Raw genomic sequence first — 25,134 nt, 5'->3', positions numbered from 1 at the left:
AGGAACAGGACATGACCCTCCAGGACAGGACCCCCAGGAACAGGACATGACCCCCCAGGACAGGACCCCCAGGAACAGGACCCCCAGGAACAGGACAGGACCCTCCAGGACAGGACATGACCCTCCAGGACAGGACCCCCCAGGAACAGGACAGGACCGGACGCCCCAGGACAGGACCAGACCCCCCAGGAACAGGACAGGACCCCCCATGACAGGACCCTTCAGGACAGGACCCCCACTGACCTAAATGGATGATGACGGTCCCGGCCTGCAGGCTGCTCCATCCTCGACTCGTGTGTGTCCTATGACTGTCGTGTCCTCCTCCTCTCCTCTGCTGGCGCTGGCTGACTCGGCTCCCGCTTCTTCTCCTCTTTCACACAGCGCAGGCGCCCGCTCTCCCTCAACGTCATACCGCGCTGTCTGCTGCTAGGCTGGGTGAGTGGGCGGGCCTGACACGCCTCAATGGGAACGCCCTCCTGCTGTGTCGGTCGTAGTCCTTCCTCCTTTCTTCGTAGTTCCTTTAAGTGCCGCTGCGCCGGCGCCTGCGGGACTTACTGTGAAGTTAAATGAATAGCCTCATTTTTTGGGGGGGGCACATGGGGGGGCACACTGTAATTTTGGAGGGGCCATGGCCCCCTCTGGCCCCACCCTAGTGACGCCACTGTCTGGGACCCCCAAGTGTCAGTGTGTCATTGTTCTGGGGCCCCCAAGTGTCAGTGTGTCATTGTTCTGGGACCCCCAAGTGTCAGTGTGTCATTGTTCTGGGACCCCAGATGTCAGTGTGTCATTGTTCTGGGACCCCAGATGTCAGTGTGTCATTGTTCTGGGACCCCAGATGTCAGTGTGTCATTGTTCTGGGACCCCCAGATGTCAGTGTGTCATTGTTCTGGGACCCCAGATGTCATTGTGTCATTGTTCTGGGACCCCCAAGTGTCAGTGTGTCATTGTTCTGGGACCCCCAAGTGTCAGTTTGTCATTGTTCTGGGACCCCCAAGTGTCAGTGTGTCGTTGTTCTGGGATCCCCAAGTGTCAGTGTGTCATTGTTCTGGGGCCCCCAAGTGTCAGTGTGTCATTGTTCTGGGACCCCAGATGTCATTGTGTCATTGTTCTGGACCCCCAAGTGTCAGTGTGTCATTGTTCTGGGACCCCAAGTGTCAGTGTGTCATAGTTCTGGGACCCCCACATGTCAGTGTGTCATTGTTCTGAGATCCCCAAGTGGCAGTGTGTCATTGTTCTGGGACCCCCAAGTGTCAGTGTGTCATTGTTCTGGGACCCCCAAGTGTCAGTGTGTCATTGTTCTGTGTCCCCAAGTGTCAGAGTGTCATTGTTCTGGGACCCCCAGATGTCATTGTTATGGGACCCCCAGGGTCAGTGTTTCATTGTTCTGGGACCCCCAGATGTCAGTCTGTCATTGTTCTGGGACCCCCAAGTGTCAACATGCCCTTAAATTAGGACTCCCAATGATGTATTGTTCTGGGACACCAGATGTCAGTGTGTCATTGTTCTGGGACCCCCAAGTGTCAGTGTGTCATTGTTCTGAGACCCCCAAGTGTCAGTGTACTATTGTTGCAGGGCCTGAAATATTAGGGTATAATTATTCTTCCTATGATTACCAGTATTACAAATGTCTTCCAGTTATTGCAGGCAATGATTGTGAGACACCAGAAGATCTGCTGAATGGTCGTTACACCAATCTGACTGAGCCAGACAAGACGATGCCCCTCCCCTCCATCATCTACAGCTGTACCGAGCCGTACTACAGAATGGTGACGGAAAGAGGTGTGCAGACTGAACTCTATCCTGACAAAGGGCCTTTAAATAGAATGTATGGACTCAGAATAAGTCATTGATTTTAGATGCTGGGGAGTAAAACCAGTAACCAATTTCTTCTATTTCTTGAGGGTTATATTACTGAGTGTATCACAGTGCAGCAAAGAGTATCACAGTGCAGCACAGCACAGCAAAGAGTATCACAGTGTAGCACAGCGCAGCACAGCACAGCAAAGAGTATCGCAGTGCAGCACAGCGCAGCACAGCACAGCAAAGAGTATCGCAGTGTAGCACAGCACAGCGCAGCAAAGAGTATCACAGTGTAGTGCAGCGCAGCAAAGAGTATCACTGTGTAGCACAGCGCAGCAAAGAGTATCACAGTGTAGCACATTGCAGCACAGCGCAGCAAAGAGTATCACATTGCAGCACAGCACAGCGCAGCAAAGAGTATCACAGTGTAGCACATTGCAGCACAGCGCAGCAAAGAGTATCACATTGCAGCACAGCACAGCGCAGCAAAGAGTATCACAGTGTAGCACAGTGCAGCAAAGAGTATCACAGTGTAGCACAGTGCAGCACAGCGCAGCAAAGAGTATCACAGTGTAGAACAGCACAGCAAAAAGTATCAGTGCAGCACAGCACAGCAAAGAGTATCACAGTTCAGCACAGTGCAGCACAGCACAGCAAAGAGTATCACAGTGCAGCACAGCGCAGCACAGCACAGCAAAGAGTATCACAGTGCAGCGCAGCGCAGCAAAGAGTATCACAGTGTAGCACAGTGCAGCAAAGAGTATTACAGTGTAGCACAGCACAGCGCAGCAAAGAATATCACAGTGTAGCACATTGCAGCACAGCGCAGCAAAGAGTATCACATTGTAGCACAGTGCAGCACAGCGCAGCAAAGAGTATCACAGTGTAGCACAGCACAGCGCAGTGCAGCAAAGAGAATCACAGTCTAGCACAGCACAGCGCAGTGCAGCAAAGAGTATCACAGTGTAGAACAGCACAGCAAAAAGTATCACAGTGCAGCACAGCAAAGCAAAGAGTATTACAATGTAGCACAACATAGCAAAGAGTATTACAGTGTACCACAGCACAGCAAAGAGTATCACAGTGTAGCACAGCCCAGCAAAGAGTATCACAGTGTAGCACAGCCCAGCAAAGAGTATCACAGTGTAGTACAGCACAGCAAAGAGTATCACAGTGTAGTACAGCACAGCAAAGAGTATCACAGTGTAGTACAGCACAGCAAAGAGCATCACAGTGTAGCACAGTGTAGCACAGCAAAGAGAATCACAGTGTAGCACAGAGGAGCAAAGTGTATCACAGTGCAGCAAAGCAAAGAGCATCACAGTGTAGCACAGCAATGAGTATCACAGTGTAGCATAGTACAAAGTGGAGTATATTAGAGCACAGCGTAGTACAGCAAAGTGTAGGATAGTATAGCACAGTACAGCAAAGTGTAGCATAGTTTAGCACAGTGTAGCTCAGCACAGCAAAGTGTAGCACAGAGTAGCACAGAGTAGTACAGCTTAGCAAAGTGTAGCACAGTGTAGCACAGAGTAGTACAGCTTAGCAAAGTGTAGCACACAGTAGTACATTAGAGCATAGTGTAGCAGAGTAAAGTGTAGCACAATGTAGCTCAGCACAGAAAAGTGTAGCACAGTATCTCTCTGTACACAGAATTGTAAGCTCTCTCCAATAACTCCAACACACGCTGAAAATATGGCAGCTGTCACCCCACCTTCCAATAACAAGGAGGCTGTGATATTTATCCCTTCAGATTATTGGCTCTCCAGACTCAGCTAAATAGAGACAAAGGCTATGCACTGCATTTTGGGTTATTTCATATTTCTGGTGGTGAACCAGCAAAGTTTTTGATAAAAATTGAACCCATGGCAGTGGCAAACAAGAACCTAATCTGTGGTAAGAAGCTATTGGCTGTCCTAATATACTAGGCTCCACCTACATCAAAAATATCTATTTTGAGTGAAAACTTATAACGTGGTATTGTATTTGCTGCACGTAGTTTGTTTTTCCTCCCTGCAGGAATAAGTTATGAGCAGGAATGGGGTTTCTACATAATACTATAGATAATAAAAATATGCATACTGACACTTTTACAAGGTAATACCTGGGTCTGTAAAGGCATTTGGTGCTCACAGAGTGGATTTTTATTCCTCCTTAGCTGTTAAAGAATATAATTATGCAAATGTTTTTGTGTCTGGAGTTCAGTTTAAAAAAAATAAATTAGGGATGATCGAACGGTTCGGGTCGACCATTCGTTCGACCCGAACATTGGCCGTTCGAGGTTCGGCCGAATTTAGAACTTTTTGCCCAAAAAGTTCGGAATTCGGCAACCAGAACCGACCAAAATGCAATGGGACAGGAAATGGGCTTTAAAAGCCCATGATTGGACAAGAAGCATTAGCAAAAGCCAATTGAGGGGGCAGAAGAATGCTAGGAATGTGATTGGAGTGACTAGGGGGTCCATAGTCCAATCATTAGTGAATACGCCCCCCAGTATATAAGATAGCCCCGCCAAATTCCTAGCATTCTTATACGGGACATGGAAGAGAGTGGAAGCAGTTCTGTGACTTCTGCTACAAAGTGTCATTTAGCAATTTTTAGTGCGAGGAAAGGGATATCTAGTGTAGTTAGAGTGCTCCTTTACACTTTAGTTAGCTTTAATTTATTCAGTTTCTGTAGGGAGAGTGTTAAGTGTAAGGGGACCGTAGTGTAGTGTAGGATTAACTGACTCTGACTGCTATGGCAGGATGACCAAACCCTTCCATGTCAGGGTGACTGCTATAGAGAAAAGATCGTTTCTCTTGTGTCACTTTTGCTGCAGTAATATGGCTTCGCCCCCTGTCAGCATTCTTTTTGGCTGCAGGCGTCCATAGGGATCTTTTGAGCACATGTTTGGAGTCAGGCATGACATCTGAACATGTGTATAGGGGGTATATATACACACCCATGTATGTATATATACACCTAGACATATATAGGTGTGAAAGAAGCAGATAAAACATCTGAACTTGTGTATAGTGATATATATACCCGTATACACCAGTTCAGATGTTTTGCCTGCCTGAAAAGACCCCAAAAAATGCCCAAAAAAACGCCTGCTACTAAACCGGCAAGGTGTGAAAAGCGAGAAGCCAACAACCTGTTCTATAAGTGACCTAATACAAACAATCTTTTTTTTCTGGTTCTGGACATGCTACAGAGCTGACACTTCACAGGTACACTTTTTAGACCCCCAGACACTAAATCCAAAGAAATTTTTTTTTTTTTTTCAATAATTGGCTCTCTATCAAAAAAATATCAATAATGACAATTTTTAAGAACTTTTTTTTTGTGTGATTATTAGTCCCTGGGGCATGACCCAGAACCCTAAACACTTTTTAGGGGCATTTATTGCGTTTTAGGGCTTCAAAATGGTGTTTTTTGATTACCGAAGTTCGGTCCCATTGATTTCAATGGGGTTTGGAAATCCGGGCCGAGCTTTTGGGAAGTTCGGATGTTCTGGCCGAACCGAACTTTTGAAAAGTTCGATCATCCCTAAAATCAATTGGATTTTAGAGAAACTTTGGGGTTGATTTACTAAAGGTAAATAGATTGTGCACAGTTGCTCCAGAACTTAGTAAATGAGGGGGAGCTCTGCTGACTTCCATCATCCAATCATGTGCAAGCAAAAATTCATTTTTGTTTTAATTTGCCTTATGCATGATTGGGCATTCTTTGCTAAGTGAAGCTTTACCTCATTTACTAAGCTCCTGAGCCACTGCACCTTGCAGAGTGCACAGTCTATTTTGCTTTTTGCAAATCAACTCCTTTGTGTTCTTTCTCCTGACCCCCAGTTGAATGACCCCGGATTCGCTGGAATATTGCGAGGTTTTCTTCACAGTGGACTTTGTACGGACACGCCATGAGTCAGAAATGTCTTTCCCTGCTTTCTGCTGTCCCCATAGAGACAAATTTCTGTGACTGTTCAGTAAAGCAAAGTGCAATAATCCATTAAATTTTACTTCTAATAACAATGTAACATTTTCTAAGGCTCCGCCACTTTCACGTGTTCCAAGTTTGGAGTTTGGATGAACGAAAACGGGGAAGTCCGTATTCCCACCTGTGTTCCAGGTAAAGTGTTTTGGGGACCACTTAGAGGGACATTTCACATCTATGAGCGCACTGCTGCTGAGCCGGGATGAGCAAAGGTGAAATTTAAATTTTAACTTTAGGTAAAATTTAAAAAATGTCCCGTATGGCACAGCAGGTCAACAACCTTAAACCCAATAGAGCTTTCAGTTTACATCGTTACATAGATAGTCTGGTTGAAAAAAAAAGACACAAATTTACCCAGTTCAACCAACAAAAGGGAAAAAAATCATCCAATCCCCTATACACAATCCTATACCCACCCCAACCATACAATCCCCTATACACAATCCTATACCCACCCCAACCATACAATCCCCTATACACAATCCTATACCCTCCCCAACCATACAATCCCATATACACAATCCTATACCCACCCCAACCATACAATCCCCTATACACAATCCTATACCCACCCCAACCATACAATCCCATATACACAATCCTATACCCACCCCAACCATACAATCCCCTATACACAATCCTATATCCACCCCAACCATACAATCCCATATACACAATCCTATACCCACCCCAACCATACAATCCCATATACACAATCCTATACCCTCCACAACCATACAATCCCATATACACAATCCTATACCCGCCCCAACCATACAATCCCATATACACAATCCTATACCCTCCCCAATCATACAATCCCATATACACAATCCTATACCCGCCCCAACCATACAATCCCATATACACAATCCTATACCCACCCCAACCATACAATCCCATATGCACAATCCTATACCCTCCCCAACCATACAATCCCATATGCACAATCCTATACCCTCCCCAACCATACAATCCCATACACAATCCTATACCCTCCCCAACCATACAATCCCATATACACAATCCTATACCCACCCCAACCATACAATCCCATATGCACAATCCTATACCCACCCCAACCATACAATCCCATATACACAATCCTATACCCTCCCCAACCATACAATCCCATACACAATCCTATACCCTCCCCAACCATACAATCCCATATACACAATCCTATACCCACCCCAACCATACAATCCCATATACACAATCCTATACCCATCTCAACCATACAATCCCATATACACAATCCTATACCCACCCCAACCATACAATCCCATATACACAATCCTATACCCACCCCAACCATACAATCCCCTATACAGAATCCTATACCCGCCCCAACCCTACAATCCCATATACACAATCCTATACCCAACCATACAATCCCATATACACAATCCTATACCCACCCCAACCATACAATCCCATATACACAATCCTATACCCGCCCCAACCATACAATCCCATATACACAATCCTATACCCGCCCCAACCATACAATCCCATATACACAATCCTATACCCGCCCCAACCATACAATCCCATATACACAATCCTATACCCACCCCAACCATACAATCCCATATACACAATCCTATACCCGCCCCAACCATACAATCCCATATACACAATCCTATACCCTCCCCAACCATACAATCCCATATACACAATCCTATACCCACCCCAACCATACAATCCTATACCCACCCCAACCATACAATCCCATATACACAATCCTATACCCACCCCAACCATACAATCCCATATACACAATCTTATACCCACCCCAACCATACAATCCCATATACACAATCCTATACCCTCCCCAACCATACAATCCCATATACACAATCCTATACCCTCCCCAACCATACAATCCCATACACAATCCTATACCCTCCCCAACCATACAATCCCATATACACAATCCTATACCCACCCCAACCATACAATCCCATATACACAATCCTATACCCTTCCCAACCATACAATCCCATATACACAATCCTATACCCTCCCCAACCATACAATCCCATATACACAATCCTATACCCACCCCAACCATAAAATCCCATATACACAATCCTATACCCTTCCCAACCATACAATCCCATATACACAATCCTATACCCACCCCAACCATACAATCCCCTATACACAATCCTATACCCACCCCAACCATACAATCCCATATACACAATCCTATACCCACCCCAACCATACAATCCCATATACACAATCTTATATTCACCCCAACCATACAATCCCATATACACAATCCTATACCCTCCCCAACCATACAATCCCATATACACAATCCTATACCCGCCCCCACCATACAATCCCATATACACAATCCTATACCCGCCTCAACCATACAATCCCATATACACAATCCTATACCCTCCCCAACCATACAATCCCATATACACAATCCTATACCCACCCCCAACCATACAATCCCATATACACAATCCTATACCCGCCTCAACCATACAATCCCATATACACAACCCTATACCCGCCCCAACCATACAATCCCATATACACAATCCTATACCCGCCCCAAAGATACAATCCCATATACACAATCCTATACCCGCCCCAACCATACAATCCCATATACACAATCCTATACCCTCCCCAACCATACAATCCCATATACACAATCCTATACCCTTCCCAACCATATAATCCCATATACACAATCCTATACCCGCCCCAACCATACAATCCCATATACACAATCCTATACCCGCCCCAACCATACAATCCCATATACACAATCCTATACCCTCCCCAACCATACAATCCCATATACACAATCCTATACCCGCATCAACCGTACAATCCCATATACACCATCCTATACCTGCCCCAACCGTACAATCCCATATACACAATCCTATACCCTCCCCAACCATACAATCCCATATACACAATCCTATACCCGCCCCAACTATACAATCCCATATATACAATCCTATACCCGCCCCAACCATACAATCCCATATACACAATCCTATACCTGCCCCAACCATACAATCCTATATACACAACCCTATACCCACAGTTGATCCAGAGGAAGGCGAAAAAACCCCAGCAATGCATGATCCAATTTACTACAGCAGTGGAAAAAAATCCTTCCTAATCCTCTGAGAGGCAATCGGATATTCCCTGGATCAACTTTACCTATAAATATTAGTACCCAGTTATATTATGTACACCCAGGAAAGAATCCAGGCCTTTTTTTAAGCAATCTACTGAGCTGGCCAGAACCACCTCTGGAGGGAATCTATTCCACATTTTCGCAGCTCTTAATGTGAAGAAACCTTTCCAAATTTGCAGATGAAATCTCCTTTCCTTTAGACAAAGAGTGCCCCCTTGTCCTCTGTGATGGCCTTAAAGTGAACAACTCAACACCAATGGACCCCTTATGTATTACATGGAGATCATATCCCCCCTTATGTATTTATACATGGAGATCATATCCCCCCTTATGTATTTATACATGGAGATCATATCCCCCCTTATGTATTTATACATGGAGATCATATCCCCCCTTATATATTTATACATGGAGATCATATCCCCCCCCCCTTATGTAATTATACATGGAGATCATATCTCCCCCTTATGTTTTTATACATGAAGATCATATCCCCCCTTATGTATTACTACATGGAGATCATATCCCCCCCTTATGTATTTATACATGGTGATCATATCCCCCCTTATGTATTTATACATGGAGATCATATCCCCCCCTTATGTATTTATACATGGTGATCATATCCCCCCTTATGTATTTATACATGGTGATCATATCCCCCCTTATGTATTTATACATGGTGATCATATCCCCCCTTATGTATTTATACATGGTGATCATATCCCCCCTTATGTATTTATACATGGAGATTATATCCCCCTTATGTATTTATACATGGAGATCATATCACCCCTTATGTATTTATACATGGTGATCATATCCCCCCTTATGTATTTATACATGGTGATCATATCCCCCCTTATGTATTTATACATGGTGATCATATCCCCCCCTTATGTATTTATACATTGAGATCATATCCCCCCTTATGTATTTATACATGGTGATCATATCCCCCCTTATGTATTTATACATGGTGATCATATCCCCCCTTATGTATTTATACATGGTGATCATATCCCCCCTTATGTATTTATACATGGTGATCATATCCCCCCCTTATGTATTTATACATTGAGATCATATCCCCCCTTATATATTTATACATGGAGATCATATCCCCCCCCCCCTTATGTAATTATACATGGAGATCATATCTCCCCCTTATGTATTTATACATGGAGATCGTATCCCCCTCTTATGTATTTATACATGGAGATCATATCCCCCCCCCTTATGTAATTATACATGGAGATCATATCTCCCCCTTATGTATTTATACATGGAGATCGTATCCCCCTCTTATGTATTTATACATGGTGATCATATCTCCTCTTATGTATTTATACATGGAGATCATATCCCCCCCCCCTTATGTATTTATACATGGTGATCATATCCCCCCTTATGTATTTATACATGGTGATCATATCCCCCCTTATGTATTTATACATGGAGATCATATCCCCCCTTATGTATTTATACATGGAGATCATATCCCCCCTTATGTATTTATACATGGAGATCATATCCCCCCCTTATGTATTTATACATGGAGATCATATCCCCCCTTATGTATTTATACATGGAGATCATTCCCCCCCCCCTTATGTATTTATACATAGTGATCATATCCCCCCCCCCCTTATGTATTTATACATGGTGATCATATCCCCCCTTATGTATTTATACACGGAGATCATATCCCCCCTTATGTATTTATACACGGAGATCATATCCCCCCCTTATGTATTTGTACATAGTGATCATATCCCCCCTTATGTATTTATACATGGTGATCATATCCCCCCCTATGTATTTATACATGGTGATCATCCCCCCTTATGTATTTATACATGGAGATCATACCCCCCCCCTATGTATTTATACATGGAGATCATATCCCCCTTATGTATTTATACATAGTGATCATATCCCCCCTTATGTATTTATACACGGAGATCATATCCCCCCCTTATGTATTTATACATGGAGATCATATCCCTTTTATGTATTTATACATGGAGATCATATCCCCCCTTATGTATTTATACATGGTGATCATATCCCCCCTTATGCATTTATACATGGAGATCATACCCCCCCCTTATGTATTTATACATGGTGATCATATCCCCCTTATGTATTTATACATGGTGACCATATCCCCCCTTATGTATTTATACATGTGATCATATCCCCCCTTATGTATTTATACATGGAGATCATACCCCCCCTTATGTATTTATACATGGTGATCATATCCCCCCTTATGCATTTATACATGGAGATCATACCCCCCCTTATGTATTTATACATGGTGACCATATCCCCCCTTATGTATTTATACATGTGATCATATCCCCCCTTATGTATTTATACATGGAGATCATACCCCCCCTTATGTATTTATACACGGTGACCATATCCCCCCTTATGTATTTATACATGTGATCATATCCCCCCTTATGTATTTATACATGGAGATCATACAACCCCTTATGTATTTATACATGGTGATCATATCCCCCCTTATGTATTTATACATGGAGATTATATCCCCCCTTATGTATTTATACATGGAGATCATATCACCCCTTATGTATTTATACATGGTGATCATATCCCCCCTTATGTATTTATACATGGTGATCATATCCCCCCTTATGTATTTATACATGGTGATCATATCCCCCCCTTATGTATTTATACATTGAGATCATATCCCCCCTTATGTATTTATACATGGTGATCATATCCCCCCTTATGTATTTATACATGGTGATCATATCCCCCCTTATGTATTTATACATGGTGATCATATCCCCCCTTATGTATTTATACATGGTGATCATATCCCCCCCTTATGTATTTATACATTGAGATCATATCCCCCCTTATATATTTATACATGGAGATCATATCCCCCCCCCCCTTATGTAATTATACATGGAGATCATATCTCCCCCTTATGTATTTATACATGGAGATCGTATCCCCCTCTTATGTATTTATACATGGAGATCATATCCCCCCCCCTTATGTAATTATACATGGAGATCATATCTCCCCCTTATGTATTTATACATGGAGATCGTATCCCCCTCTTATGTATTTATACATGGTGATCATATCTCCTCTTATGTATTTATACATGGAGATCATATCCCCCCCCCCTTATGTATTTATACATGGTGATCATATCCCCCCTTATGTATTTATACATGGTGATCATATCCCCCCTTATGTATTTATACATGGAGATCATATCCCCCCTTATGTATTTATACATGGAGATCATATCCCCCCTTATGTATTTATACATGGAGATCATATCCCCCCTTATGTATTTATACATGGAGATCATTCCCCCCCCTTATGTATTTATACATAGTGATCATATCCCCCCCCCTTATGTATTTATACATGGTGATCATATCCCCCCTTATGTATTTATACACGGAGATCATATCCCCCCTTATGTATTTATACACGGAGATCATATCCCCCCCTTATGTATTTGTACATAGTGATCATATCCCCCCTTATGTATTTATACATGGTGATCATATCCCCCCCTATGTATTTATACATGGTGATCATCCCCCCTTATGTATTTATACATGGAGATCATACCCCCCCCCTATGTATTTATACATGGAGATCATATCCCCCTTATGTATTTATACATAGTGATCATATCCCCCCTTATGTATTTATACACGGAGATCATATCCCCCCCTTATGTATTTATACATGGAGATCATATCCCTTTTATGTATTTATACATGGAGATCATATCCCCCCTTATGTATTTATACATGGTGATCATATCCCCCCTTATGCATTTATACATGGAGATCATACCCCCCCCCCTTATGTATTTATACATGGTGATCATATCCCCCTTATGTATTTATACATGGTGACCATATCCCCCCTTATGTATTTATACATGCGATCATATCCCCCCTTATGTATTTATACATGGAGATCATACCCCCCCTTATGTATTTATACATGGTGATCATATCCCCCCTTATGCATTTATACATGGAGATCATACCCCCCCCTTATGTATTTATACATGGTGACCATATCCCCCCTTATGTATTTATACATGTGATCATATCCCCCCTTATGTATTTATACATGGAGATCATACCCCCCCTTATGTATTTATACATGGTGACCATATCCCCCCTTATGTATTTATACATGTGATCATATCCCCCCTTATGTATTTATACATGGAGATCATACAACCCCTTATGTATTTATACATGGTGATCATATCCCCCTCTTATGTATTTATACATGGTGATCATATCCCCCCCTTATGTATTTATACATGGAGATCATACAACCCCTTATGTATTTATACATGGTGATCATATCCCCCTCTTATGTATTTATACATGGTGATCATATCCCCCTCTTATGTATTTATACATGGAGATCATATCCCCCCTTATGTAAATACATAAGGGGGATATGATCACCATGGTTGGTCTTGCAGCAGCATTCATTATGGACTGAAGGGGGGGTAGTCTATGTAGAGGCAGTCCAATGAGGAGGGAGTTACCGTAGTTGAGGCGAGAGATAGCCAGGGAGTTAATTAGAAGCTTGGTGGTGTCATCGGTTAAAAAGGGCGTATTCTATCGATGTTGCGGATGATTTGGACAGGGATTGGATGTGAGCCTGAAAGGACAGTGCAGAGTCCAGGGTTACCCCTAGCACCCTGGCATGTGTGGAAGGACTAATCGTTGTTCCATTGATCTTGACAGAGAATTCTGGGGAAGGGGCACGTGGAGGAGGAAATATTATGAGCTCGGTGTTAGATAGATTCAGTTTGAGGAAGTGGTGAGACATCCAGGCTGATATGTCTGTTAGTAGATCAGTGATGCGGGAGGAGACTTATGGGGTGATCATACCCCCCCCCCCTTATGTATTTATACATGGTGATCATATCCCCCCTAATCTCCTCTTCTCAAGAGAGAATACATTCAGTTCCTCTAATCTCTCCTCATAGCTAAGCTCACCCATGCCTCTTATCAGTTTGGTTGCCCTTCTCTGCACTTTCTCCAGTTCCCCGATATCCTTTTTTATGCACTGTAGCCCAAAACTTAACTGCATATTCCAGATGAGGTCTTACTAATGATTTGTACAGATGATATCTCTCTCTCTCTTTCTGGAGTCCATACCTCTCTTTTACAAGAAAGGACTTTGCTCACTTTGGAAACCGCAACTTGGCATTGCATGCTATTATTAAGCTTATGATCTACCAGAACCCCCAGATCCTTCTCCGCTATGGATTCCCCCCAGCTCTACTCCCCCTAGTATGTATGATGCATGCATATTCTTACCCCCCAAGTGCAGAACTTTACATTTATAAACATTTTTCGACATTTATCAAACCATCTGCCACTTAGTTGCCCAATTAACCTCTTGCCGACCGCCCCACGACTATATACGGCGGCGGTCAGCCCCTCCTGGGCAAAGTGATGTATATATACGTCACTCACCCGCGAGCCAATAGGGGGCGAGCGCGCTCAGCCGGAGGCGCGCTCCCGCCCCCGCTCGTTCTCGGATACTCCAGCGCGAGTGACCGGCGGCTCCGATGTCCGCCGATCACTGGCGATCGTCCGCTGGAGAGGGAGAAAGGCAGGCGGCTGATGTAAACAAAGCCGCCTGTCATTCTCCCTGGTGTAACTGCAGAGATCATACGATCCTGCTATTTAGGATCGTATGTCTCTGTGGTTACATGAAAAGCCACGCCCCTTTACAGTAAGAAGAACGCCCCTAGGGACACATTTAACCCCTGCCTCTCCAATAAAGTTAACCCCTTCCCTGCCAGTGTCATTTTTACAGTAACAGTGCATATTTATAGCACTGATTACTGTAGTAATGTCACTGGTACCCCCAAAAGGGTCAAAAATGTCAGTCAGGGGTCCGATCTGTCTGCCGCAATGTCGCAGTCCCGCAAAAAAAATCGCAGATCGCCGCCATTACTCGTTAAAAAAAAAAACAATAAAAATGACATAAATTTTCCAGTAGTTAGTAAACGCAATAACTTTTGCGCAAACCAATCAAAATACGCTTATTGTGATTTTTTTTACCAAACATATATAGCAGAAAACAAATTGGCCAAAAATGCTAAAAAATTATGATTTTTACATTTTTTTTGGGGGGAATTTCATATAAAAAAAAATGTGAAAAATATTGTTATTTTTTCAAAATTGATGCTCTTCTTTTGTTTATAGCGCAAAAAGTAAAAATTTCACAGGTGATCAAATACCACCAAAAGAAAGCTCTGTTTGTGGGAAAAAAAGGATGTAAATTTCATTTGGGTACAGCGTCGCACTACCGCGCAATTGTCAATTAAAGTCACATAGTGCCGAATCGCAAAATAGGCTCTGGTCAGGAAGGGGGTAAAATCTTCTGGGACTTAAGTGGTTAAACAGTGCATTAAGGTCAGCTTATAAGAGACATCCTGTAAGGACATTATACCACTGCATAGCTTGGTGTCATCTGCAAAGACTGAAATCCCAGACCCAATATCATTTATAAATATATTAAAAGTAGGAGTCCCAACACTGAACCTTGGGGTACACCACTAATAAAACTGAACCTTGGGGTACACCACTAATAAAACTGAACCTTGGGGTACACCACTAATAAAACTGAACCTTTGGGTACATCACTAATAACACTGAACCTTGGGGTACATCACTAATAACACTGAACCTTGGGGTACATCACTAATAACACTGAACCTTGGGGTACATCACTAATAACACTGAACCTTGGGGTACACCACTAATAACACTGAACCTTGGGGTACATCACTAATAACACTGAACCTTGGGGTACATCACTAATAACACTGAACCTTGGGGTACACCACTAATAACACTGAACCTTGGGGTACACCACTAATAACACTGAACCTTGGGGTACACCACTAATAACACTGAACCTTGGGGTACACCACTAATAACACTGAACCTTGGAGTACATCACTAATAAAACTGAACCTTGGGGTACACCACTAATAACACTGAACCTTGGGGTACACCACTAATAACACTGAACCTTGGGGTACATCACTAATAACACTGAACCTTGGAGTACATCACTAATAAAACTGAACCTTGGAGTACATCACTAATAACACTGAACCTTGGGGTACACCACTAATAACACTGAACCTTGGAGTACATCACTAATAACACTGAACCTTGGAGTACATCACTAATAACACTGAACCTTGGAGTACACCACTAATAACACTGAACCTTGGAGTACACCACTAATAACACTGAACCTTGGAGTACACCTGTAATAACACTGAACCTTGGGGTACATCACTAATAACACTGAACCTTGGGGTACACCACTAATAACACTGAACCTTGGGGTACACCACTAATAAAACTGAACCTTGGGGTACATCACTAATAACACTGAACCTTGGGGTACATCACTAATAACACTGAACCTTGGAGTACATCACTAATAACACTGAACCTTGGGGTACACCTGTAATAACACTGAACCTTGGGGTACAACACTAATAACACTGAACCTTGGGGTACACCACTAATAACACTGAACCTTGGGGTACACCACTAATAAAACTGAACCTTGGGGTACATCACTAATAACACTGAACCTTGGGGTACATCACTAATAACACTGAACCTTGGAGTACATCACTAATAACACTGAACCTTGGGGTACACCACTAATAACACTGAACCTTGGGGTACATCACTAATAAAACTGAACCTTGGGGTACACCACTAATAAAACGGAACCTTGGAGTACATCACTAATAACACTGAACCTTGGGGTACATCACTAATAACACTGAACCTTGGAGTACATCACTAATAACACTGAACCTTGGAGTACACCACTAATAACACTGAACCTTGGGGTACACCTGTAATAACACTGAACCTTGGGGTACATCACTAATAACACTGAACCTTGGGGTACACCACTAATAACACTGAACCTTGGGGTACACCACTAATAAAACTGAACCTTGGGGTACATCACTAATAACACTGAACCTTGGGGTACATCACTAATAACACTGAACCTTGGAGTACATCACTAATAACACTGAACCTTGGGGTACATCACTAATAACACTGAACCTTGGGGTACACCACTAATAACACTGAACCTTGGGGTACACCACTAATAACACTGAACCACCTTGGGGTACACCACTAATAAAACTGAACCTTGGGGTACATCACTAATAACACTGAACCTTGGGGTACATCACTAATAACACTGAACCTTGGGGTACACCACTAATAACACTGAACCTTGGGGTACACCACTAATAACACTGAACCTTGGGGTACATCACTAATAACACTGAACCTTGGGGTACATCACTAATAACACTGAACCTTGGGGTACACCACTAATAAAACTGAACCTTGGGGTACATCACTAATAACACTGAACCTTGGGGTACATCACTAATAACACTGAACCTTGGGGTACATCACTAATAACACTGAACCTTGGGGTACATCACTAATAACACTGAACCTTGGGGTACACCACTAATAAAACTGAACCTTGGGGTACACCACTAATAACACTGAACCTTGGGGTACATCACTAATAACACTGAACCTTGGGGTACATCACTAATAACACTGAACCTTGGGGTACATCACTAATAAAACTGAACCTTGGGGTACATCACTAATAACACTGAACCTTGGGGTACACCACTAATAAAACTGAACCTTGGGGTACACCACTAATAACACTGAACCTTGGGGTACATCACTAATAACACTGAACCTTGGGGTACACCTGTAATAACACTGAACCTTGGGGTACACCACTAATAACACTGAACCTTGGGGTACACCTGTAATAACCTTAGACTATTCAGAGTAAGAATCATATTTAGGTTTAAATGTGTGCAAAGACTTTCTTTAAAAATCAGCTGAGTAGAAAAGTTTGCCTCCTGTGTGGGGAAGCTCAAGACAATGCCATGGGCATGGCCTATATGAATCTTCAAGGAGGCACCTGAAGCTGCACCTATCTCAGGGAAGCTGAGTTAATCCTCTCTTGGGCAGAGCTTCGCTTTTCCACCCTGTGTGCCATCCACATCCCAGGCATAGAAAATTGGTAGGCATACTTTCTCAGTCAACAGTGTCTGGATCCAGGTGAATGGGCTCTCCATCTGGAGGTCCTTCTAGTCTTTCACCACAGGTGAGGAAGACCAGATATGGATCTCCAGGCATCCAAGTTCAACAACACAGCACACAGGTTCAGGGACCCTCAGGCCCTTGTAGTAGATGCCCTGTTGATGCCGTGGGATTAGTTCAATCTGATTTATGCCTTTCTGCCCCTCCAGATTCTTCGCAGAGTCGAGAATGAGGACAGCCCAGTGGTCCTCATTGCACCAAATCAGCCCAGGAGAACATGTTATTTCGACATACTCAAAGTTCTTTTAGATTTCAAATAGTCTGGACCTCCTTTCCCAATGGGCAATGTTGAATCCTGCTTTTCAATCGTTGTTTTTAAGAGCATGACTTTTGAAGCCATGCTCAAGAAGGACAAGAGCATTTTCAGACGTAGTCATTTCTACCTTTTTGAAGGCTATGAAAGTCAACTTCTTACAAAGTCTATCATCACACCTTGAAGACCTGTTTTGCTTGGTGCGAGTCAAAGAAAGTTTATACTACAGAGTACTCCATCAGACTTAACTGTCTTTCCTCCAAACTAGTCTGGACCAACTGTTGGCTTTGAGTATTACCATTAGGCACAAATCTTGGCCTTGGCCATTCTGTTCCAGACACCTTTAGCCTCTAACTCTCTAATTAAGGCCTTCATTAGGGGAGTAGCTCACATCTCTCCCCCTGTCAGTTCCCTCTTATCACCTTGGGATCTCAGTCTGGTTCTCTCCTCATTTTCAGAAGCTACCTATCAGGGATATTCCCCTGTCTGACCTTACCTGTAAGGTGGCCTTTCTTGTGGCCATCACCTCTTCAAGGAGAGACTCTGAGTTAGCAACCTCATACAGTAAGGGGTCTTTCTTAGTGTTGCACAAGGACAAGGTTGTCTTGAGGCCTCAGGCCTCTTTTCTACCTAAGGTGGTTTCTGCCTTCCACCTTAAATAGGATAATGTTCTGCCCTCCTTATATTCCGCTCCAACGATTCCTGTGGAAATTTCTCTTCACTGTCTGGACCTGGGGTGCACTGTAAGAGCCGACATCTTTAGGAAATCCGATTCCCTCTTTGTTCTTTTGGAGGTTCTGGCAATGGTCTTCCTGCTTCTCGCTCCACCATTGTTACTAGATCAGACAAGTTACCATTAGAACCTATAGTCTGAAGTATAGGGATCCTCCATTCCCTGGTAAAGCACATTCTACTAGATATGTTAGATTTTCATGTTTTTTTTATTTTAGCATAACTTCTGTTTGTCAGATTGTCAAGACTGCAACCTTCTGTTCACATGCTTGTTAAAGTGGAGCTCCACCCAAAAAGGGAAGTTCTGCTTTAAGGACTCGTCCCCGCTCCTCCTGAAGAATTGGCACTTTTGAAGAGTGGGCGGGAGGAGCGCGTACCCAATTTTGACAGATGACCGCCTAGATCATGGGAGTAGAGTTGAGCGGACACCTGGATGTCCGTGTTCGGCGGGTTCGGCCGAACTTGAAAAAAAAAGTCCGGGTCCGTGTCCCGGACTTTTTTCGAACTTTACCCGGACACCGAACCCCATTGAAGTCAATAGGGACCCGAACTTTCAGGCACTAAAATGGCTCTAAAAAAACAATGGAAAGGGCCAGAGTGCTGCAAATGGCAGCAAAATGTAGTTAAGAGCATGGCAAGTGCTCTTAAAAAAAATTCCCCTTTAAATTTGTAATTTTTAAATAGCAGATTAGAACAGCACTGTGTAGTAAAATATAGCTGAACGCTGCACACAACAGACTGATAAAAATATATTTTTTTCTCCCTCCTCCTCAGTGGGCTCAAGTGAGGGTAAAAAGATCGTTCACTGCACCACCCCCCACACAGCAAAATCGATGTAGATCGCTAACGGATGATTGTTCTGTCCTGTGTCTCCTATGTGTCCCTGCCTACTCTCTCCAGCCTGTCCCTAAAATGCTCAAATATCTTTCCCTGCCTACACTCCGACCTGTCCCTGCATTCTTTTCGGGCACAATGTTGTTTTTCCCTGTCTGTCCCTAATCAGCAGCAGCCAGCACCGTTATGTGTGCTTTCTCCCTACACTACAGCAGACTGACGCACACCGCGCTGTGTCTCGAGCTTATAAAGACCTGGGTCCCATGCTTCAGCTGGCCAATCACAGCCATGCCATTAGTAGGCATGGCTGTGATGGCTTCTATGGCACACCAGTTAAACGCTTGTTGATTGGCTGTTGAAAGCCCGCCATTAAAAGCGCGCCATTACATACAAAACAGGAAATAAAATTACCGAACACGGATTTTAAACCCGAACATACAGTAAAGTTTTCGGGTCCGGGTAACAAAAATCCAATTATCCGGTACGGACCCGAATAATACAGTCCGTGTTCGCTCAACACTACATGGGAGTCAAACTCAACTTCATCGAGGGCCTGATCTGCATTAGAATTGCCCTTAAAGGGCTGGTTGTATGTGTAATACTAGATTTCCAGAGTATCCCACCCCCCTTGCATCAGATGTCAAGGATCCTGCCCTACCCTCCCTTACATCAAAGTGCACCCCCTTACCTTGTGTTGCTGCTGGGAAGAAGCTGGGGTTTGAGCTGGGAAGCAGAAAGTGCAGGGTGTGGAGGAGGCCCAAAGGAGGGCTGGAGCTCTAGGAGAAGTGCGAGGGCCACATGAAATGGTCTGGAGGGCCGGATTCGGCCAGTGGGCCTTGTGTTTGACACATGTGGCCTAGATGATCGGAAGCGGAACCTAAATTCTGCAGGTAAAATGTTTCCTTCATTGCCCCTCCCTGTGAGGGTACCAACAATAAAGAGAACCTATTACTCTGTGTTCTATAGGTAAAGCATAACATCATTTTAATGTTGTAATGACCATGGTGGAGCAACAAATACTAAATGGTGTAGCCAGTGCTACTCTCAGTAGGGTGATTTTCGTGGGTTGGATGTGGTGTAACACTTTGTTGGTGGAGCCTCATGGAACTTGAATACTTCTAGACATAGAAGTGCGCACAGGGTGTGCTGGTTGTGCCTGGGCACACCCTAATCACCATATGCGTTGCAGATTCCCCCTGCTTCCCATCTCCCCTCTGTAGTGCTGTCAGCTTCTCTCCTCTCCGCAGGGAAGGGACTGGTAAATATTTAATAAACTGACCTTCCTTTTCTGAATGAACACAGTGAGTGACCTGTACCGATCGCAGCTGTCTTCATTCTTAATTGAAGCATAGTAAACTAGATTTACTGAAGGCTACAGAGAAAGGGGCTGGGGAATCTCTGTCCTCAGTTTCTTTCTCTGTCTCAAAAGTGAGACATCAAGGGTCTGTTTGGACCCATGATATTTCACCAAAGCCCCATAACAGGGCTCTTAAAAAAATTGTAAAAAATAATTTAGAAAATAAATAAAAAATAATAAAAATAAAAAACGGCACCATCCCACTGCCCTACTGACACCGTCCACTGCCCTACTGACACCATCCTCTGCCCTACTGACAGCGTCCACTGCCCTACTGACACCATCCACTGCTCTACTGACACTGTCCACTGCCCTACTGACACCGTCCACTGCTCTACTGACACCGTCCACTGCTCTACTGACACCATCCCCTGCCCTATTGACATTGTTCACTGCCCTACTGACACCACTCACTGCCCTATTGACACCGTCCACTGCTCTACTGACACCATCCACTGCTCTACTGACACCGTCCACTGCCCTACTGACACCGTCCACTGCTCTACTGACACAGTCCACTGCCCTACTGACACCATCCACTGCTCTATTGGCACCGTCCACTGCTCTACTGACACCGTCCACTGCTCTACTGACACCATCCTCTGCTCTACTGATATACACCCAATGGGTGTTTGTGGTCTGGTGTGCACACTCTAATGCAATAGGCTGCGCACACCAATACGTATAGAAAGCTACCAAACATTGTACAGCAATGTGTACTGGTGATGTCAGGTGACTAATTGTGAGCTCTTGTGCCCCCAGTGTGTGGAAAACCTTCAAATCCCGTCATTGGACACCGCCGTATTATTGGAGGTGTAACAGCAGAACCGGGCAACTTCCCTTGGCAAGTGCTACTGAAAGCTGATACACATAGCAGTGGTGGTGGCGTTCTGATAGGAGAACATTGGGTGATGATAACTGCCAGTGCAATAGAAGCTGGAGAGTCAGATGACTATGTCCAAGACACGCAAATTTTTATCGGCAACACAGATGTGGTGAAGCTGAAGCAACAAGGTCCTTTGGCAGTTCAGGAAGTTTATGTGCATCCAAAGTACACCAAGGGCAATTTTGACCACGACATCGCTCTGATTCGCCTGAAGGAGCCCATCGTCATGAACGAGAACACCTCTCCCATCTGCCTCCCCGAAGACGGCGATGAGTCCTTGTATGACGCCGACAATATGGGGTATGTAAGTGGATTTGGAAAGACAGCGAGGGGACGTCGTTCCAGACTTCTGAGGTACATGGCTTTGCCCATGGTTCAGAGGGACAAATGCCAGCAACAACTAGAGGAGATACAGAGGACCAGTCCTAACGATACAATTCCAGAATTCACAGAGAACATGTTCTGCGCTGGTTATCCAGAAGGTGCGCTACTGAAGAAAGACGCATGTGGTGGAGACACCGGGGGGGCATTTGCCTCTAAAAACGAGGACAACAAGTGGGTGGTCACGGGTATTGTGTCTTGGGGTTTTGCTTGCCGTGTTCACTATGGGTTTTACACCAAAGTCATTAATTACATGGATTGGATTAAAGGCCATCTGCTCTCATAGAAGAATATTTCTAACACCAGTTATCATTCAGAATAGAATAGAATAGAATAGAATAGAATGAGATTTATTATCATTGTAGAAAACAAATTCACAATTAAATTAAATTTCTTCTCCTTCTTCTTCTGCACATTATTCATACATCACAATCATCAACTGCGCATTTACCCAGGGTCGGGACAAGGGGTGGGCAGGAGGGACAGCTGCCCTGGGCACTATGGAATCATGTGAGGTGGGGGGGGGGTTCCATAGGGAGTTTGGGGGTTAGGGGGAATTTGGGAGGGGGTAAGGGTCCTCCATAAACAACTTACATGTAGATGATTGTGCCTGCACTGGCTGCCCCACACTGCGGTGGGGCAGCAATTGCAGGCACAATCATCTACATGTACATCATTTGCCTGCTCCGGGTTTAAGAGCACTCTGAGCACTCCCTGAGGCATGCAGTGCCCCCCCATCCCCCCTCCCCATGACCAGTGGACACAGTGGATCCTGACACTTGGGGCCTGGTGAATAATGAAGTCATTCATAACAGCTGTGTTGCCTATGCTGTGATTGGCCTACAGATATCACATGATACCTGGTCCAATCACAGCACTCTGTACTCAGGGCCGGAACAAGGGGTGGGCAGGAGGAACAGCTGCCCTGGGCACTGTGGTATCATATGAGGTGGGGTGGCGCCACAAGGAGATTGGAGTGTAAGTGGAATTTGGGGTTGGCAGGGCCGAAACAAGGGGTGGGCACGGCTGCCCTGGGAGCAATGGTTTATTGCAGGGATGGGGGCGCCCCCACCCTAACCCTAAGGGAAAGGGGGGCGCAGTTTGGTACGGGCTGGATGATCTTGCCCTGGCACTGGGTAAGTATTGTTCTAGGAGGGGAAATTAGGGGCGGGGAGTCTTAAGAGTGGTAATTTAGGGAGATTTGTGTTGGGATGGAGGGAAGAAGATTTGTGCTAGTAATGGGGATTTGGGGGAAATGTGTGCTGGGAGGGGGGATTTGAAGTGGGAGGGAGAAAATGTGTAGTAGGAGGGGACATTTTAGGAGTAGAGGATTTGTGCTAGGAGAGGTGATTTTTTTTTCTAGCAGTTTTGCACTGACTGCAGCAGTAGTCCAGTGACTCCACTCCAATCCACTGTCTAGCTGTTGCCTAGATTTTTTTTCCAGCAGTTTTGCACTGACTGCAGCAGTAGTCCAGTGACTCCAATCCAATCCACTGTCTAGCTGTTGCCTAGCTTTTTTCTAGCAGTTTTGCACTGACTGCACTGCAGTAGTGATATAAAATGATTGCAGTGAGTGAGTGCAGTACTGCAGCAGTTTATTCATCATTCACAATCAGATGATGTGAATTTATGATGTCCCTGCAAGTGCAGTTTTCCTATCAGCTTTCATGCAGTTAAGGTGTGAAGAACGAGCCCTTAATGTTAAAAATGTTAATAAAACGGAATTTTTGTAAAATCTTACCTGTAAAATTCCTTTCTCTGAGTCCTCCGACAGTCGCCGCCATCTTCATATTCGTCACAACGGGGGGTATTAGACTTTGCTCCGAAGGAGTAGCTAGGCAACAGAATATGTTAATATAAAAGCTTTAACACATCCCACCCCCAGGGGGTGGTCCCCTCAGTCAATACCCTCCTACTTCCTGTATCCATACTTCAGTTTCAGTGGAATAGCAGTAGAGTATACAACCAACCCCAAAAGAGGGGCGGGGGCGGCGACTGTCGGAGGACTCAGAGAAAGGAATTTTACAGGTAAGAATTTACAAAAATTCAGTTTTCTCTTACGTCCTCCGACAGTCGCCGCCATCTTCATATTCGTCACAATGGGGACGTCCCAAAGCAGTGCAAACATGAGGGGTGGGAAACGCAGCCGCGCCCCAGGCAACGCCGTCTCCACAGCAGAGAAAGGAACCTTACCAAAGGAAGGAAACCATCTGGGCAACAGGAGAAAAAAACTTGCTCAACAGAAGCAAAAACCCAGGAAAACAAATAACCTAGGGATAACAACATGTATCCCAAACAGCCAAGGAGCCCATACAAGAGGCTCTAAGGAACTGCCGCACTAAGAACCTTGCGGCCAAAGGAAGCATCTGCCGATGCCTGAACATCCACTCTGTAGAATTTCGTGAAGGTGTGAATGGACGACCAAGTCGCCGCCTTACACACCTGGGCCACAGAAGCCCCATGACGACAGGCCCAAGACGT

The 25,134-nt window shown here is 44.2% G+C and overlaps 1 protein-coding gene across 1 annotated transcript in view; it reads left to right on the top strand.

The window, feature by feature from the left end:
- The window catches only part of LOC309564142 (complement C1r-A subcomponent-like), a gene marked incomplete at its 5' end in the record, with an annotated part of 131,530 nt that extends 108,388 nt beyond the window's left edge, over positions 1 to 23,142 (top strand). Inside the window, 3 exons of the mRNA XM_082268771.1 lie at positions 1,636 to 1,779; positions 5,830 to 5,910; positions 22,149 to 23,142. Coding sequence (XP_082124897.1) covers positions 1,636 to 1,779; positions 5,830 to 5,910; positions 22,149 to 22,939 — 1,016 coding nt within the window. The 3' untranslated portion in view covers positions 22,940 to 23,142. The remainder of the gene's footprint in view (positions 1 to 1,635; positions 1,780 to 5,829; positions 5,911 to 22,148) is intronic.
- Positions 23,143 to 25,134: the final 1,992 nt, after the last annotated feature.

Source organism: Pelophylax lessonae (assembly GCF_965119305.1).
Source record: "Pelophylax lessonae genome assembly, chromosome: 9".
In the NCBI taxonomy this organism is placed as follows: domain Eukaryota; kingdom Metazoa; phylum Chordata; class Amphibia; order Anura; family Ranidae; genus Pelophylax; species Pelophylax lessonae.
This window is presented reverse-complemented; position numbering and strand designations above follow the sequence as displayed.